General features: G+C 45.1%; 1 protein-coding gene across 2 annotated transcripts in view; it reads right to left on the bottom strand.

The window, feature by feature from the left end:
* DSE (dermatan sulfate epimerase) overlaps positions 1-19,943 on the bottom strand; it is a 38,214-nt gene extending 18,271 nt beyond the window's left edge. The window contains exons 1-2 of one of the 2 annotated variants that reach the window (XM_053381724.1): positions 19,641-19,943; positions 942-1,410 (exon numbers count right to left, since the gene is read on the bottom strand). In XM_053381724.1, coding sequence (XP_053237699.1) covers positions 942-1,357 — 416 coding nt within the window. In that variant the 5' untranslated portion in view covers positions 1,358-1,410; positions 19,641-19,943. Of the gene's footprint in view, positions 1-941; positions 1,411-19,640 lie in introns of those variants that run through there. The other variant, XM_053381725.1, reaches the window with a different exon arrangement.
* Between the last annotated feature and the right edge of the window lie 394 nt (positions 19,944-20,337).

The raw sequence follows: 20,337 nt of genomic DNA, 5'->3' as shown, positions 1-20,337 counted from the left end.
TTAACACTCATTAGGCACCTAAGTGAGAAAGCAATGCATGGCAGTATTAAAACAGTATTATAAAGTTGAAAAGACTGCAGGAAAGAATGCAAATTGCATAATAAATACATTGTGCAGGGTGCAAACTCCTACTATGAACTGTTTACACATTTAAGTTTTAAGTTTTAAGTTTTAAGATATATTTGTAACTGAGTACTCGTACTGAAATAATGTTCTTCTGCTATCATATAAACAAAGACTGAGCCAAATATCCCTTCCTCTTTGGCAGGACTATTAGTTGCTTGTAAAAAAGGGCCTGCCCATAGAAGGGGACACTTAAAACCTTTTAGGAGGAAGTCTTAGCCTTTAATACTTATTTATTATTATGTATTTATTAAATTTGTACACTACCCAATACCTGTAGATCTCAGGGCAGTTCAGAATTTTAAAATAAAAATGAAGTGGCCAAAGAATTTTCTTCCTTTTTCTACTTTAATATATAAAAAAGCTACCATTTCGCTGCCCACAATAGCCCAGTGGGGTTCCCGAAGAGAACAATGCCCCATGGGAACAATGACACTATGTCATGACTACAGACAGAACCTTTACTTTAAGCAGCACCTCAAGAGACAAATGGCAACCAGGCGGGGGTGGGGGGGGTTCAGCAGAAAATGGGTACAAGCCCATTCCAGTGTGTCATAGCTGATTTTTCTCCAAAATAAAAGCAGTCTGTTTACATACATGACTAACATAATGTGTAGTTTGGAGGGGGGAGTTACAGTATAAGCATCTGCCATGTCTTTTAGGCTTTGGAAAATGTGCTCTCATTTCAAAGAAAATTATGGAAGAAAACCAGAACGTCCTACCCTTTTTCTTGCTTTCTCTTCATATAAATCTCTCTTTTTTAGTACAAATGGATTTTTTGTGGGGAGGGGGCAGTAGAAACAAAGATAAAAATATACCAACTAGGCTGAGCCACCATTCTTTCCATGTAATCTCTGGCCATATTGATAGCTTCCAGGTTCTCTGGATAAAGCAGGCAGAACATTGCTAGAGCGCCCAAGTTGTTGCCGTAAATCTCATTCCATCGAGCACTGAAGTCCTTGGGGTCCCAGGGAGGAAGGTACTCCAAAGGGTTTGACAGCATGGTCTGCACAGCCTCAGCCAACCGAGCCGAAATGTGTTGGTGTGAATTGGCGGCCTTGAATCGCAAATCCCGCATCTCTCCTCTGGAAAAGTAGAGCATTGGGTAGCTGTCGTAGTTGGCATTGACAAAAGGAACCACGGTGCTTGGGCTGTTATTGCTGCTGTAGACCAGTGCGAAGCAAACCACATGTATGAAAAACACACTAGGAGCCCCCCGTGTGTGAGTCCTCATTGTGGCATTAGAGCTCCAGGTCTCAATGGCAGCCGGACCATCTTTGAAGGAGCCTAGATGGTGGGGGAGGGGACAAAGGGGGAGGGAACAAGAGTGATAGTTATGGCTAGTTTTGTGTAAAGCCTCTGAGAATTCATAATGTGCTCGTGACCCTTTGCTCTATCAGTCACAGATTCAACAGAGCAGCAATATCTATATAAACAAAAGCCAATGTAGCAACAAAGACAGAAATTCCCACAGCATTCCTGTAAAATCCACAACCACCCACTAACCATCTTGTTGAATACAGAAAAATTACCCTTCCCCCCAGCCCTACATGGAAGTTACTCATCAGTCCAGTACACATACATACCTTTCACGCAACTAATGTTCTTGCAAACCACTTAGAGGTTTTCTTACAATCAAGCAGTATATAAAATTTGTTAAATAAATAAATGAACATACTAAATGAATGAATGTACTTGGCAATGTGAGCATGGAGAAGTCCTGCATGGAGAACCAGTTATCCCAGCAAATTGCTCCACTTGTGGAACAAACAAATTCTATAATATGGTACAGCCCTTTGGATTGCCTGCACTTAAAGGGGAAGCAGCATTTGGCAGGGGAGGGGCATGCGCACGGATGAGCAGAATCAACAGCAGCAGTACGCTTACTGTAGGCAGCACTATAGGCCTCCTAGCCGCTCAGTGGGTAAAGGAAATGCAAGGGGGGGGGAGTATATTGGCTCCCAAGCACTATCTTGAACAGATGTGAATGTGACCTCCATAAAGCACAGCTTGCCTCTTGTGGGCACCACAGGCAACAAGAACTTCGGGTGTAAAAAAACACGATAGCAATATATTCCCTACCTCCCATCTTCATGTATGAGATCTGTTCCCCAGTGAGACCATTACTGCCTGTATAATTAGTTGTGGTGACAGGATGGCAAAAGATGGGGGGGGCATTAATCTTTATTAAGTATTACTTGCTATCCCACCACCTATGCAGGCATAGTGTTGTAACATTAGCAGGGGTGAAATCAATATTTGATGAAGCATATTATTCTAACAAAGTTGTCAGGGAACTGCCATCTGAGACGCAGGAGGTGAAAGGGCTCACGGAGGGTGAGAGAGTCCATTCAGCTGAGGAGGGGACCAGCAGGGGGAGAAGTGGAGTTCCAAGGGAAAGTGAGTCGGAGGGAGGGCTCAGAGACACTTCGAGCGAAAATAGTGGGGAGGTTTCAGGACCTCCTGTAGGGACACCCACTCCTCGCCGGAAACTGTCACGCCGAGAGTCCAGAAGACGCGTTTCCGTTAAGGAGCTTTTATGCTGGAAGAAGTTCCGTAAACGCCCACTGTCCGATTCAACGAGCGACTGATGGAGCCATGCTTAAGGAGCTCTGTCACAGACAGAGGTTTGTGGACTTAGCCAAACTCTGAGGGACTAGGATTTTACGCACAAGCAGCTCACCATCCCATCACAGCAATCGGACAGTCCCTGAAAGCAGCTTGTGCAGAGAGGCATCATGAGCAACCCAGCCGGAGCCGGGGGAGCAGGAGGAGCTGGAGAGGGTCCAAGCCTGGAAGAAAGGTACAGGGTGTTGGAAGTCCAGCTAGCACTGCAAACGGCGAGGCTAGAAGAAAGGAGGGCGCAGGATGCAGAAAAGGCAAAAGGCGCTACACTAGCAAGAAAGATGCCAGGATTGGTGCAGAAGTTTGGGGGGGACCCCAGGAACTACCAAGCCTTTAGGACAGAGATGCAGTATGCTCTCGAACTGCAGTTTAACGACTTTCCCGACGAGGCATCGCGAGTGGCGTTTGTGATTGGCCATCTCGAAGGGGGGGCGAGAGACTGGGTTAGACCCCTGATGGCAGGGAATAGTGAAATGCTGAAGGACACGAGGAAGTTTTTTCGCGCCATGGATTTGATGTTTTCCAGCGAGATTGAACAGGGACTGGTGCGCAGACAATTGATGGCTTGCAAACAGGGGAGCCGATCGGTTCGTGAGTACTGGACTGAGTTTACAATGTTGATGACGTGCTGATATATTCAGAGAATGAGGAGCAGCATGTAAAGGATGTCAGGGAAGTGCTGAGCCAGCTGCAAGCAAACCAGCTGTGTGTGAAATTGGAGAAGTGTCAGTTTCACACCAAGGAGGTGGAATTCCTGGGGTACCGCTTATCAGACAAGGGATTAGCCATGGATCCAGGCAAGGTCCAGGCGGTGCTGGAATGGAAGACACTGAAAACGAAAAAGGATGTGCAAAGGTTCTTAGGGTTTGGGAACTTTTACCGTAAATTCATCAAGAACTTTGCCCACTTAACGGCTCCCATCACGGACTGTCTAAGCAGCAAGAAGAAATTCGTTTGGACGGCGGAGGCGGAGCAAGCATTTGAGGAATTGAAAAGGGCATTTGCTTCGGAAGAACAGCTCCTGCATGTGGATTTACAAAAACCCATGAGAGTGGAAACTGATGCCTCAGACCGGGCGGTGGGGGCAGTGCTGCTTCAGCCAGGGAGCAATAAGTCGGAATGGAGACCGTGTGCCTTCTTTTCGCGTAAGCTGAACAAATCCGAGAGGAACTACACCGTATATGACCGAGAACTACTCGCCATTCACGAAGCGTTCCGGAGATGGAGACACTTACTAATTGGCGCACAGCATAAGGTGCAAGTGTGTACGGACCACAAGAATTTGGAGTATTGGAGAACGGCACGAGTGCTCAACCAACGACAAGTGAGATGGGCCCAGGAGTTCTCCAAATTCCATTTTGAAATCTGCTATGTGCCAGGTCCAGAAAACATCAGAGCGGACGCTCTCTCTCGCAAACCTGAATATTTGGAGGGGGAGGGAGCGCCTGAAGAGAGACATATTATCCCAGAGGACCACTGGGTGTGTGGGGCGGCCTGGGTGGGGCAAAGAGAACTGGTAGAGGGAACGGTAAATGATGAATACGCCCAGGATAAGCTCAGAGGTTTAAGGAGAGAGGGAGAAGACCCCGGAGGTTTTGAAGAAAGAAATGGGGCATTGTATTACAAAGGGGCACTATATATACCCGAAGGGGAATTGAGGGGGAGAGTACTCAAACAGCTGCACAACAATCCCACAGCGGGGCATTTTGGGCAACACAAGACCATGTGGTTGGTGACCAGGGAGTTTTGGTGGCCCAAGGTGAGGGAGGATGTACGGGAGTATGTGAGAAGGTGTGACCAATGCCAGAGAGCCAAAGGAGAAAGGCGGGCACCAGCGGGGTTATTAGAACCGTTACCCACACCAGAACGACCGTGGGAGGCGGTATCGATAGATTTTATGACTGATCTGCCTAAATCCCAGGGGAAAACCGCCATACTAGTCGTAGTAGACCTGTTAACTAAGATGGGTCACTTTGTAGCTTGCTCACATGCAGTCACGGCGGAAGAGACAGCGAAATTGTTTGTAGAACATATTTTTAGGCTGCATGGCGCCCCCTTGAGGGTGGTCTCCGACAGAGGGAAACAGTTCACGTCCAGATTCTGGAGGAAACTTATGAGCTTGTTGCACGTAGAGGTCAACTTTTCGACTGCCAGGCACCCTGAGACCAATGGGCAGGCGTAGAGGGCAAACGGTATCCTCCAACAATACCTGAGGTGTTATGTCAATGACAGAGAGAACGATTGGGTCGAAAAGTTGGCGCTAGCGGAATTTGCTTACAATAATGCAGAGAATGTGTCCACCGGGATGAGCCCCTTTTTGGCTAATTATGGGTGCCACCCCAGGGCGTTTCCAGGGGGAGGAGGGGAGAGATGGAGTGTCCCGGCCGCTGAACATTTTGTAGAAGAAATGGAAGCGATCCATCGTCAACTCCAACTCAACTTAGAAAGGGCCAAAGAAGAATATAAGAGGCAGGCAGACAAGAGCAGAAGGGAAGGTGAAACCATTAGGGTGGGGAGTCAGGTCTGGCTATCAACCCAAGGGTTGCCGTTCAAGGGGGGTTGCAAGAAATTGAGACCCAAAAGATTGGGACCATTTGAGGTCATCCAACAGGTCAACCCAGTGGCTTTCAGACTCCGGTTACCGAACCACATGAAACTGCACCCAGTATTCCACAGGTCATTACTGTCACCATATAGGGGGGAAGGTGAAGGGGTATCCACACGGGGGCCAGCCATAGAAGAAAGGGAAAGCAGCAACCATGTGGCGGAAATCATCGACTCCAGGTGGAAGGGTAATCAGGTGGAGTATTTGGTCGCGTGGGAAGGGGAACCGGAGTCGGAAAACACCTGGGTGACGGCAGAGGAGGTCCGTGACGAGATCTTGATCGAAACGTTCCACCAAAGGTTCCCCAGGAAACCTCAGCCAGTAGCGAGGTTCCGGAGGGAGTACTTTGGCACCACCGACGATGAGGAGGAACTGGAAGGATTCAGGGAATCGGAGTTGGAAGGAGGAACAGACTCCGATGAGGAGGAGTACTTGGAAACCGGAAACAGCAAGAGGTGGAGGGAAGTGTTCGAAACTTCGGAAGATGAGGGAGGTTCCTTCAGGGGTTTTGCTCCCTCGCCTCCCGCAGAGGAGGGGAGGGAAGGGGGTGAAGGGGGCCCTGGAGGGGAGGTGGATGTCAGGGAACTGCCATCTGAGACGCAGGAGGTGAAAGGGCTCACGGAGGGTGAGAGAGACCATTCAGCTGAGGAGGGGACCAGCAGGGGGAGAAGTGGAGTTCCAAGGGAAAGTGAGTCGGAGGGAGGGCTCAGAGACACTTCGAGCGAAAATAGTGGGGAGGTTTCAGGACCTCCTGTAGGGACACCCACTCCTCGCCGGAAACTGTCACGCCGAGAGTCCAGAAGACGCGTTTCCGTTAAGGAGCTTTTATGCTGGAAGAAGTTCCGTAAACGCCCACTGTCCGATTCAACGAGCGACTGATGGAGCCATGCTTAAGGAGCTCCGTCACAGACAGAGGTTTGTGGACTTAGCCAAACTCTGAGGGACTAGGATTTTACGCACAAGCAGCTCACCATCCCATTACAAAAGTCTTGCATCTGTCTCTAGTTACTAACTTCATCTTTCACCCCCTGTACTTGCAAAGGCTTCACAATTCCAATGCAAACATAAGTACCATATTGGCTTGAATATCAGCCTCACTTTTTTCCAAGTTCCGACCATGAAAAGTTAAAGTGCGGCTTAAATTCGCGACCTTACAAAAATGGGCTTTTACGATATCGCTGCTGAAACAGACATACGGTAAAACGGAACATTTACCATTTACGGGTGTGAGTGCCTGTGGAATTTTAAGGGAGCGGCTTATATTGGGGTATTTTTTTTCTCTCTCCCCCCCCAAATTTTAAAGTTGTGGCTTATACTATATTTGGGTGTGGCTTATATTCGGGCCAATACGGTATATATTTTTATGGCCATGGCATTCTCATGCTGCAGGACTTGAATCCTCTCCTCCTCATCACCTATAACGGGAAAAGGATGGGAGAGTCCAAGAGGACAGGGCTCCTGCACCTTTAATAGGTAGATGAGGGAATTTCAGCATGAATGGCTTGCATAACTGCTAAATTTCCATCTTTCATATACAGCTGCAAGAACCCTCTCCTCCTTTGCATCTGGCCACCCTACCCAGAAGGTTCAGATATACAGAAAGGTCTAATTTATTAGGCATAATTAAATACTGGGCTATTAAAAAGTCTTTTCAACAATCAAGACTGCCCAATATAAGTAGTTTCTTACTGTACTTGCACAAAGGGGAGGAGGGAGGGAGGGAGGGAGAGAGGTCATGTTAACATCAGCCAAGCCAAGACAGTGTATGTCAGATTGGCTGACGTTCACAGCTGTGGAGTAAAGGATTTGGAATGTGGGAGGCTTGTACAGGAGTCATTAGAATTGTGTATAAAGCCTCTAGCTGTGACACGTCTTCATTAAGAGGAGAGGGGGGAAAAGCAGAGTAGATCCTGGAAATGTATTTGAAAAGCTGGCCTTTAGGGCATGTGTGTTTTTTCCTATTAGCTTAAAAGAACCCTTCGATTTCACATGTGTAGATTTACAGCCTGTCACTTTAAAAGTTGAATGTAAAGTAAAAATGTATATTTTCCCAACTACCCGCCTGTTTTAAAAGGGATAAAAAAAAATAAAAAATGGCACACTCTGTGAAAGTAAAAAACAAAACAAGACTGTTTAACCATGGCTATTTCTCTTTCCTCCCATCAAAATTACCTACCGACTCAACACAGGTCTTAGACAAAACAGGCTAGGATTCCCCAGAGGAAAGTCAGAGAATTCCTGAAATTCTCAAGAGGGGAAAGGTTAGAGAAAGCAAGACCAAGAGAGATGGATTTATGTAAATAATGAACAGTAGTTTTCAATTATTAAAACCAGAAGTAGGCCGAGGGCAAGGGGAGAAAAACGACGTCCAAAACCTACTGCACAATGATGTTTTTCCTGAGGGAAAGCCATTTCATAAGATTCAGAAAGGGGAAAACATGTTAGAAGTTAAAATAAACAGAAGCCACACACAGAGATCAAGTTTTCCAAACCATAGGGCCCAAAATTAGACTAATAAATTAATGTTTGGGGACAGGAGTAATGATTCAAGTGGGAACTTTACACACAAAAAAGTCAATGGACTGCTTATAAATTTATTTGCTGGCTTGTGGAGCTGTTGAACATAATCCCAAGAGCTTGAACCTGCGAGAATAGTTGTGTTATTTGGCTGCTGGGCTGAAAGGTTCCCTCCTTGTATTTTGGCATAAATTAAATACTATGGTAGGTGGGGCAAACTATCTCTCTTTATTACTGGCACAGTATTGTATCAACACATAAGCAGAACAGGCTGTATCAATGCCACACAAAAGTATCTGCTCTCTAGTCACATCATTCTCTGCCCCTGCAAAAAAAGCTGAGTTATTCCTTCCACAGCAGTGAAAGAGTCCTAAGCTGCATCAAGAGGAACACATTCCCACTCCAGCTGCAATTGGTGGAATCTCCATGCTGAATCCTGTGGGTCACTACTGTTTCATGTATTAGTTGGTGCTTTGGACTTTGGGAAATCAGAGGATTGTGCCTTTATCATTAGGCACATTATTAGGCCATGCCTACAAGAATGAACTCAATATTAATTCCAAGCTTTCCATTCCACTTCCACTCTGTGTTGGCCTTCTTTAACCAGGTTCCCTTCAGATGTTTTGAGCTAAAACTCCCATCAGCCCCAGCCATCATCTGAAGAGTGCCAGGTGGTGAAAGGTTGCTCTAAACACAGTACAGTGGTATCTCTGCTTATGTACTTAATTCGTTCCGGAGGTCTGTTCTTAACCCGAAACTGTTCTTAACCTGAAGCACCACTTTAGCAGGGGCCTCCTGCTGCTGCTGCGCCATCGCGCGATTTCTGTTCTCATCTCATCCTGAAGCAAAGTTCTTAACCTGAGGTAATATTTCTGGGTTAGCGGAGTCTGTAACCTGAAGTGTATGTAACTTGAAGTGTATGTAACACAAGGTATCACTGTACTGTATGCCTCCAAATGTAGAACAATGCTGAGTCACCCAGTATAAGCAGACTTCTACAGATAGCAGGTTCCTTCACACACATACACAGTATAAGACATACAGACAAAAGGAGATGAAACACAGCAACTGTTGTTCCCTTGTACTGTAAGAACAATTCAGACACAAACTACTCAAAGGAGTTTGCAAAATATTTTTTGTTTCAGGCTTTTGAAGAAATCATGGTTAGTCATTTATTTAGGGACTATATGCTACATTCTCCCGCTGAACTGAATTACGTCAGAGGTTTTCAACCTTTTTGAGTCCACAGTTCCCTTGAACAACTACATTCTTTCTGCGGCACCCCTGTGGGGCTCAGGAGCCCAGTTATGTCACCCCTTGCCTACAGAGCAGCTTCTCACCCTCCCTCATGGAGTGTTCTCTCAGCCTCCTCTCCTGTCCCTTCTCATTGGGAGTCCTCTGAGCAGCCGCAGCTGCCGCCCCTGATCTCTGAGCTGCCCCCTGCTCTACCCTCCAAAGAGATGCCTCCTCACACTGCCCTACAGGGGTCTGAGAAGAACCCCTGGCCAGCCCCAGAGGCACTATTCGCCTGGGGAGCTGGTAGCTGCAACCAACAGCTGTGCAAGCCTTTGAGAGGCAGAGACGCAAGAGGGTATCAGAAGGAGGGAGGGAAGGAAAGAGGGACAGAGGCCAGTGTTGCCCTTAGCACTCCTGATTATCATTCAAGGCACCCCAGGGTGCCATGGCACACTGGTTGAAAACCACTGAATTACTTGACTGCTTAAATTCCCTTCTCTTACAAACATTTGGGGGAAATAGCTTTGTCAACTGTTTAGTCCTACCCCACAATATGGACCAGTTGCAGTCACATGACAAGCAATGAAGCAATGAATAAAATTGTCTTGAGAATCAGTAATGCCAGGCAGAGTAATCCAGACCTCTGAACTGCTGTGCTGGAGGGGGGTTGGAAAAGGCAGAGTACCCCCTGCTCAGCTCTGCTAACTTCTGCCATGAGGAGAGCTCTGCCATTGATGGGGAAGCTCCACAGGTGAAGCATGCAACAAGGTACTTATTAAGAGAGTGGGTGAGTTGAAGCTGCTGGTGGTGGCAGTGGCTATGCCATTCTCACCAAGCCTCATTGCTGATAGTCAAGAAAACCATATGCAGAGATTTTCAGTCACAATGCAGAACTTCTCAAGATATCCTTATGATGATCAAAAACACTACTTTTTGCATATTCTTTAGCATACTTGATAAGAACACAAACATATGCTTTTAGAACCAGGCAGAAATATTTTCTCTATAATAATACATTGAAAAGATTTTTTGTCAATCAACAAAGCAGCAATATCCAAATATAACTTTCAAAAACTAAAAGCTGATTTCCATCCTCCAGCATCAACTTGAATTTAAGTGTAGCTCCAATTATAGAAACATTGTCTATATTTCTTTCTTATTTTGTAATAAAAAGTAACTGTCTGTTTCAACAACAGGAAAGTGTAGAATGGTGAACTGCAGAGCCAATGTGACCAAACAGTATTGTTCATTGTTAATGCTCTATATATGTAATTAAGGCTGCTATACTCAGTAGGACTTCTGAGTAGCCATATACAGGATTGTGCTGTAAAATACACAGGCAGTGTGAAGCCTCAACCTGGCAACTAGCAACCAACTCAATGTGGTGTGTGGGGAGGGGAAGCCCCATTACACCAGCGTAAGTCCTTGTTCAGGCTTCTGCTAGCAGGATCTCTTAGTGGAATCTGGTTCATTATGTTTCTTTCTCCTTTACAAAATGTACTCATAAGCACTTCTCAGCAAGTCTGTGTCAAGGGGTTTCCCACATTCCCTGAGCCACCCCCTCCCCGCTATGAAATTACACCCAAGACTGTCTACAGAAAATCACTTAAGATTGCTTTATTACTTTAATTGTTAAAGACATTCCTTTGATCACGTGGAGTGATTCCATTTGCTTCAAGTATTGTGACCAATCCCTAATTTCAGAGCAACAGGCCCTGTGACCTTTAAATGTAAATATGAATTTTCTAATAGTATTTTAAACACTGAAAACTCTTTTTCATTGATAATACCTGACATCCAATGTTAGCCATGCTCAGAAAACAATTAACTTCAGCAACTTATATTCATTGCTTTCAGTGGCGTGACTCATCAAGTATGACTTAGTTGTCTTAGGCCCTCCCCATATCTTATATTATTCTGCATCCAGATTTGTTACGGAAGAAGTGCAAATGAAACAGTAACATTTTACTGAAAACAATAACACAGAATAAGTGGTTAAAGCAAATAATGCCGCATCATTATAAAAGTGATTTACCAATTCAGTGACAGACTGTAACAGAAGTGCTTTTAGTCAGTTCTGTTAAGTTAGACTGCACCATATTTCAGTGTGTTCATCCAATAATATTTTAAAAGCATTAACAATAAGCTTTTTTATTGCTGATATCAACTTACAAAAATGTAAAAATAAACCACCCAAAACTATGTTGCTATGTAGTTGGTCATAAATTATGTTGAAATTTTCCTCAATAAATTGGTTTTGGATGTTTCCCTCCCCTCCTCAACTGTTTAAACAGATCTTTGCAGGCATATATTTTTCAGTTTTTCAGTTTACGATTATGACAATAGCAGCTGCAAGTTCTCTACATACCAATAGATCACAAGTTCAAGAAGGTCACTCCTTATTCTTTCTCTAGAAAAGTGTCAGCTGCAGATTTCAATATGGAACAGTACTCAAAAGTCATTGATTAAGCCAAATGGAATTTTGAGAAGCCAAGAAACAGGAAAAGAACAATTCTATCCTTGGGTTACGCCTGCTGAGTCATATAGGATTGGTCCTAAATCACAGCACAAGCACAATGATTCAAAGGAAACATTATGCTGGGGTAGCAATGAATTTGTGCCAGCCTTACTACAAGAGACCACCACCAGCTTAATTGATACTCTAATAGAACACCAGCATGACAAGGAGAAAAACTGGTCAGAGTTGAGAAAATAGCAGGAGAGAAGTGGAATTTAGTTAGAATCCTATGATCACTTAGGGGTCAGTTCAAGTTCCAACTAGATGTAAAGCTACACCTTCAGAAGACATGGGGATCATTAATAACATCCACCTACAAAAGTCTCACAAAGAGAAAAACAGCCGCTGACACCACCCTAGTCTCTCACTCTAGGCTTGCTTTTTATGGTGGCTGGAGCTTCCTCAAGCTGCCCACAGCTGTGCTCCATTAAGCAGGCAGCGGCACTCTTCATTCTCCACATATAGTTCCAGGTGCAGTAGGTTGGGTGAGTTTCCCAAGCGGCCTCAAGGATGGAAAAAAGACAACCCTCCATGCACTGCTCTTTCTCCAGCTGCTTTGAAGTAAGCAAATGCACCCATATAATGGCCACCTTGCATCTCTCTCTGCCATCATCATTCCAATGGAGAATATCATTCTGCATAACTCTACAGGTGATTGTGGTACAACATCAGAGATCTTATATATCAAGACATGCTGCGTGACACTGTCTTAGTCTGATCCCAATCTAGAGAAATAGGAGCATCCAAGTTAAGGAAATAATGATAATAATGATAATAATGATAATTTATTATTTATACCCCGCCCATCTGGCTGGGTTTCCCCAGCCACTCTGGGTGGCTTCCAACAGAATATTAAAATACAATAGTCTATTAAACATTAAAAGCTTCCCTAAAAAGGGCTGCCTTCACATGTCTTCTAAAAATCTGGTACAGTGGTACCTCTGGATGCGAACGGGATCCGTTCTGGAACCCCGTTCGCATCCTGAGTAAAACGTAAGACGCGTCTGCGTGTCTGTGCGTCGTGTTTTGCCGCTTCCGCGCATGCATGTGACATCATTTTGAGCGTCTGGGCATGTGGCGAAACCCAGAAGTAACGCGCTCCATTACTTCCGGGTCGCTGCGGAGCGTAACTTGAAAACGCTCAACCTGAAGCACATCTAACCCGAGGTATGACTGTAGTTGTTTTTCTCTTTGACATCTGCTGGGAGGGCGTTCCACAGGGCGGTGCCACTACCGAGAAGGCCCTCTGCCTGGTTCCCTGTAACTTGGCTTCTCGCAGCAAGGGAACCGCCAGAAGGCCCTTGGTACTGGACCTCAGTGTCCGGGCAGAATGATGGGGGTGGAGACACTCCTTCTGGTATACTGGGCTGAGGCCATTTAGGACTTTAAAAGTCAGCACCAACACTTTGAATTGTGCTTGGAAACGTACTGGGAGCCAATGTAGGTCTTTCAAGACCGGTGTTATGTGGTCTCGGCGGCTGCTCCCAGTCACCAGTCTAGCTGCCACATTCTGGATTAGTTGTAGTTTCCGGGTCACCTTCAAAGGTAGCCCCACATAGAGTGCATTCCAGCAGTCCAAGTGAGAGATAACTAGAGCACGCACCACTCTGGCGAGACAGCCTGCGAGCAGGTAGGGTCTCAGCCTGCGTACCAGTTGGAGCTGATAAACAGCTGCCCTGGATACAGAATTGATCTGCACCTCCATGGACAGCTGTGAGTCGAAAATGACTCCCAGGCTGTGCACCTGGTCCTTCAGGGGCACAGTTACCCCATTCAAGACTAGGGAGTCTTCTACACCTGTTCGCCTCCTGTCCCCCCAAAACAATACTTCTGTCTTGTCAGGATTCAACCTCAATCTGTTGATTGTGCAAAGGGATTCTTTTGTGATCATGCAATATAATTAAAGTAGATGAAGGGCTGGTGAATAACATTTGTCTTACAGGTAACCTGCCACTGGATCCTGAATATTATTATTATTATTATTATTATTATTATTATTATTATTACCCACTCTAGTAACTAGCAACAGCAGCTTCACTGCTACAGCTGAGGAGGAAAAGGCAGGACACTCCTGCAGGGAATGAGGTTCATGAGGGAAGACGAAAACTTGCCTGTAGAGTGTGACCCTTGCACATCCTTTATCCTCCTCCACACACAGGTGTGTGAAAGAGAATGTAAGCATTTGTGGCCACAGATTGTGCACTAATCTAAGAACTCTGAACTGGTAGGAGTTTCTACCACACAGAAGATACAGGGATGGTTATACAGCATTTACTAGGGGTGTCCCTGATTCCCCAAAGCCCCCACAATGCATCAATGAATGCAATGAGGGGAGGTGGTATAAAAAAACAAAATAATCAACCATCCTTGACTTCTGTCAACTTGATGCTTTTTACACAATGGCTCAGAAACAAAGGAATGGCTAAAACAGCAATACTTAACCCAAGATATATCCAGCAGACTAAGTTTTGGTTACATAATTTGAGGTTTATTGCTTGAGAAGTTATCTTATTCTAAGATATATTCCCAACCAAAAGGCTTGTCTACTTGAACATTTACACAGGCTGAATTTAAATGGAGACATATTTCTCAAAATAGTTTCTCTAGTTTGGAAATCATTAGCAAGTTTTAATTCCTCTGGCTATATTCAAACATAAAGATTTGCCTCTGCTCTGAATTCCTAAACTGTTAGCAGAGAAGAGCTATCATCAATGAGAGTGTCAAGGAGTTGTGGTCCTCAGTTCTTGATGCAGTTTGAGAAAAGGGCTAAACTAAGTGATGCTTCAGCTCAGGATTTGTAGCAGAAGCCTTCAGAAGCCTAATTGCTTCACTTCACACCTGATCACTACCAGGCTTTAAAGAAGGTAAAGGACCCCTGACAGTTAAGTCCAGTCACGAAGGACTCTGGGGTTGCGGTGCTCATCTCGCTTTACTGGCTGAGGGAGCCGACGTTTGTCCACATACAGTTTTTCCGGGTCATGTGGTCAGCATGACTAAGCCACTTCTGGTGAAATCAGAGCAGTGCACAGAAATGCCATTTACCTTCCCGCCGGAGTGGTACCTATTTATCTACTTGCACTTTGATGTGCTTTCAAACTGCTAGGTTGGCAGGAGCTGGGACTGAGCAATGGGAGTTCACCCCGTTGCGGGGATTCGAACTGCTGACCTTCCAATCGGCAAGTCCTAGGCTCAGTGGTTTAGACAATGTGGCATATGGTACTCCAAGGACTTCGGTAGGTATTGCTTGGGGGTGAATTACCCCAAGGTATTGCTTGGGGATATTATATTTTAACATATTTTATCACAAATTAAATGCATGCTTTATCTCAATATGCACTAAGTATACATTTCGGTATGTTTTTTTAAGCTGAGAACTGTATTGCAAATTTTAAAGTGTGAAATCTGAATGATTAATGGGCTCTTATCTATTTATTTGCTTGTGGGATGAGTTAGTAGATTGAATTGCTTAAAAATAAAGACCGTTTGTTCCAAATGTGCACAGAAGATGAGGAACCAAATGCAGGAATCCAACAAGTGTATGTTGAACTTGTGTAGGTAGAAGTTGAACTGTAGCATGTGCTGCAGGAAAAGCGGGGGGGAACCATTTGTGGAAAATGGAGAAGATGCTGAGATCAGGTTCTCTTTCATAGTGAAACCAACTGTTGTTTGGCTTTTACAGTAAAAAGCAGTGGAGGGATATGATATAGTGTGTTGTCAGTTCATCTTACAGTGTGAAGAGTTTCTCTAGTGAATGTAAGCACATGCTGACATGGCTTCTTATGAACATGAAAGCTCTAAGGCGTACATGAAGCATACTCTTCATGCTCTTTTAGGTGGGACTTATCTACACTCACAAAGTGTTCACTAGTGGAACTTTGTATTGGGACAATGAGAGCTATCCAGAGAACCCTAGGTGCACCAAAATATAACTTAAGAGTCCAGCCCTGTGAAACATACTCAAAACAACCTTCAGTGAGTCATTTCTTTCCAGTTAGCAAGCCTGGGATTGCAATCCTGCACATTAACTACACCCATGGCAAATAGAAAACAAAATCAAACTTTTATGTATTACTGTTTCTGATAACTCTTATAATTTCCTTACACATACAGATGCTGAAAGTTGACTACACTCCTGAAAAGTAGTAGTTCAGATATCTAAGACTCAATGATTTAAAACAACAACAGAGGAGAGATCAAGCTCCATCTACCTGTCAAAGGCGATACTACAAACCTTGACATTGTTAGGAACAGATCCCAGATGATGAATAGCTGCCCTGTTTGTGCATGCCTTTATCACCAGGGTTCTCTCCTTCTCTGAGCCCTTTCCTGTAGTATTCATGCCAACTTGGAGAATGGTAAACAGTGCAAGAATCTGAAGAACTGAATTGCTTCGTTCTGCCTAGCTGTCTCAAAATATTAATGGTGCCTGGGAGAGAAACGTTTATCTGCACTTATTTCATAACTATTTTTGATAGACATGTTCTTTGTTTTATCTGCTGACAAATGCAGTAAACGTAATGCTGAGCTTATGACCTCAAACTGCTCTGATAAGAAAAGCTGTGAAGACAATATTTTGACTTGAGTGCAGCGTTAGTTCTGGGCATTACACAATGATGCCTACATTCCAAAGAACGATATGTTATGTGTTGCACAATCCTATTCATGTTTTCTTGGAAATATGCCCTACTGTGTCAATGGGGCTTAATTCAAAGTAGGTGTATTTAGGACTGACACCGTAAGATATGAATGCTCCAGCACCTACTATTATGTAGTCCTGCCGTCAAAGGAATGGCATGTTTCACTATGATGTTAGAAACTTCTTTGATAATTGAACTCTAGCTCTGCTTTGCTTCTTCTTCTATCTATCTATCTATCTATCTATACATATATATATATATATATATATATATATATATATATACACACACACACACACACACACACACACACACACACACACGTACAAACAGGTAAACACAAATATTTCACATATGCTACTAACACCAATTACAAACATTAAAACACCCTTGTGACTTTCCTCCACCAACATTTGTAGTATTATTGTATTTCACATTGCAATTTACTGTATATCTTAATTCTTAATTCTCTTAACTTACTATCGTTTATTCTTACTCGACTTTACAAGCATTAATCCAAACATATTACAGTGGTATCTCGGGTTAAGTACTTAATTCGTTCCGGAGGTCCGTACTTAACCTGAAACTGTTCTGAAACCACTTTAGCTAATGGGGCCTCCTGCTGCTGCCGCACCATCAGAGCACAATTTCTGCTCTCATCCTGAAGCAAAGTTCTTAACCTGAAGCACTATTTCTGGGTTAGGAGAGTCTGTAACCTGAAGCGTATGTAACCTGAAGCGTATGTAACCAGAGGTACCACTATATTTTTTGTGCAGTGTTTGGACATATAATCTTCAAACCATTTCCATTGTAGTCTTAATTTCTTATTTGATCGATACCTTATTACTGCAGTTAGTTTTGCCAATTCTACTTTGCTTCTTTACTTTGTAATGTTAACCACATCTTGTATTCTTTGAGCTTACCAACCAACTCTGATTTTGAAAGATAGCGGAAGCAAGAGTTTGCAAGTCATGTTACTGACAACAATATTTAAAAGAGTAGTCCCATATTTCTGGGAGGTTTTTTTGCCTCCATATCTTTGCCCTAAGCAAGCAAAGCAATTGCCACATATACAAGGCAGTGATTTTTGATGATATTACTCTCATACTGCCTTGTCAGTTTCCTTTGTTATTAAAATATGATTAAGTGCTCCAGTGAGAGAAACTGAGATGCATGTTTGCCTTTATTTCATGTGTGTACATACAATACATACATCAGACCCAAAACGTATGTGGGGGTTACGTTCCAGGGATAGCGCATAAAGCCAAAATCACATACAGTGAAAACACATTGGGTGCAATGGTAGGTGAGATTGCCAAAGTCTTTTTCTCTTTACATCCACCCAGTTTCCATTTAAAAAAAATTATTGTTGCCAAGCACGTAAGGCTGAATGCGAACAAGTTAAATGCATGTAAGTTACTACTGTATTTTGGCAGACAAAGCTACTACCAGGAAAGCACAGCAGCAGCACTCCTTTATTCTTTGCTCCATTTGCAATGTATTCATCCTTTCCCTTCTTGTCCCTTTTTCCTCCTCAGTACCTCTGGAAACCAAAGTTGTTGCAATGGAATCCATTGTTAAAGAGTCAGAGACACGGTGGAACATTTTTCTAACTTTTGAAGTGTGGCACCTTCAAAAAGGGGTCAAAGAGAAACTACAGAAGATTGGTGTGAAGCCATGGAAGGGTTATTTAGTATAAGAGTGTGGGCTCAAATTCACTTAACAAATATTAGTTTTCACCCCTCAGAGAGTCTCACCTGCCTTTTGTTTATGCAGTCAGCATGGTTAAAAGCTGCCAGACTATGGGTTCTTCCCGTTAACTTTTCAATGTATGCATCTCCATGCAAGATAATGTGGTCAGTTTTGTATTTGTGGCTTTGATTATAACAGTTATAGAAGTAGAATGGTACTTATTCCAGAATGTAGTTGAGAATAACAGAAGGTGAGCACTTTAAGCAGGGTAGACCTGCTGGGTATCTCCAAAGTGGCTTATGCCACTAGGTCACTGGCTCACACCTTTCCATAGTCAGATAAAGCAAATTCTGACCTCTATGTGAGCTTACTGATGCTGCAATTCCATACATACTTGTTCCCAGTGAAACATGGAAAGGATTAGGCTGAACTGGTGTTCAATCTAATGCAAGTGCATAATCTTGACTAGATTGAAACTGGACATTTAACCATTTTCTGTGTTCTGCCCCACATCTGCACATGGAAGTGCAAGAAGATCAAAGGTACATTTCAGCATAATATGTGGAAATGGTCTAAGGCTGCAATCTGATGGATAGAAATGGTCTAAGACGAAGCGTGCTTACCAGGGAGTAAATCCCATTCACCTCAGTGAGATTTACCCCTGAGCACAAGATTGTTCTGTATAAGTCTATGGCTGGCTGTAACATTACAGAGCAATCCTGCCTTTAGTGGCTGTTTCACTGCTGGGCAGGCAGGAGTTATCCCTTTGATTCTTCACTCAAAAGTCATGCCTGCCAAACAGACTCCCAAGAACAAAAACAAGAGCAAGGCTAAGGCCTAAAACCTTAGGCCTTCTCAGAACTTCTTCAACTTCACAAGAAGCTGCTAGCCCTTGCTCTTGTTTTTTGTTCTTGGGAGTCTGTTGCTCTTGGCATGACACTTGGCGAGAGCGAAGAATAAAAAGGTGAACTGGCAACGGAAAAACTCCCAAGTGCCTATAGGACTGCTCTGTAAATCCTGCTCAGACCGCTGGCATTTCACATTTGAGGGTGAAGCAGAGGGCTTGCTTTGGTGGAGATCAGAGGGAGATGAGTTCAGCTTACATACTGATGGAGAGGCACAGCAAAACACACATCTCTGAGCCTCAGCCGCAATAAGCACGAACTCACCCACCCAGACCCGGCCCCAGTCTTTTAAGCCTAAATGGATGAGCAATTTGGTCCCTTCGATTTTCTGTGAGAGGGGAGAAGCCTCCAAGTAGAGCGGATCTTCCTCTCATCGAAGTCCACCCCCAGCCTAATTTTAGACATGCTTACTCCCAATGACTTTCGTGGAGCTTCCTTTCAACTTAGCTCCCCAAGCCAGGATGTTCCTGGAGTTCTGGCGCTTTCCTATCCCGGGGCTTCATTGTCTGCGCCTAAGTTCAGGAGGGAAGGTTGAACCCAAGGGCGCCACCCACCCATTTCCACCCCCCGCTCAACGAACCACTGGCTCTGCCTCAGCTGTCAAGATAAATTGCCTCTGGGCATCTGCAGAGCGCGCTGGCCTTGCCCTCCGCGCATTTCACTGCCCTCCAAACCCAGCAGCGCCCCCAAACCCCGAGCAGGGCCGAGGAAAGTTCCCCAGCTACGAGGATGCCCGGCCGGCCATTTCTGCCGTCGGGGGGGGGGGTTTCTCCAGCGCTTACCTCTCCCCCAGCTGCCCGTTGCGCAGACCCTCTCACTCCATGGCGGCGGCAGGAGGTCGACCCCCGCGCTCTGGACCCGGCCGCCTCCGCGCCTCCTAGCGCTGCCTCCCGGAGTCAAGCGCTCATTCCGGGCGGGCGAAGAAGCGAAGTCGTGGCCCCTCCGCGCGCGCGGTGGATGCTCGCTCGGGCGGGTGGCGGGACGGACGGAAGACCACGGGGCCGCGCGGAGCGGCAAAAGGACTTTTGCAGGCGCCTCAGCTCCGCCAGAGGGAGGAGACCGCAACGTCACCGGAGAAGGGGGAAAGGGGCGAGGAGCCCCTTAGTCCCACCTCCCGCCCGGATCCCTTTCTCTGCTGCTGCTGCTGCTGCTGCTGCTGCAGTTGTTGCTCTTCTTTTGCAGTTGAGGCGTCGCCCGCGCGCTTCGAACTCCTTTGAAGTTGTTTTCCCTCCAAAAGAGCAAGCGCCCGGGCAGGCTTCTCTGGGTGACTGAGGCCGTGCAGCGCCTCATTTAGTCAGCCCCTGAGGGGACGGCTGGATTTGTCCCCCTCCTCACCCCGCGCTGCCTTGCAGAGAGGAAAAAAGCTTCTTCCCAACAAGCAACTCCTCCCCTCCCTTTGGTAGCTGGGGATGTTAACACTTCTGCAGGCCTATAAGATAACTTTTTTAAAGTGCGCGCTCAACACAAGAGCTCAGTCGG

Source organism: Podarcis raffonei, chromosome 3 (genome assembly GCF_027172205.1).
Source record: "Podarcis raffonei isolate rPodRaf1 chromosome 3, rPodRaf1.pri, whole genome shotgun sequence".
Lineage (NCBI taxonomy): Eukaryota > Metazoa > Chordata > Lepidosauria > Squamata > Lacertidae > Podarcis > Podarcis raffonei.
The sequence above is the reverse complement of the archived record's forward strand: the minus strand, read 5'-3'. Positions and strand labels throughout refer to the sequence as shown.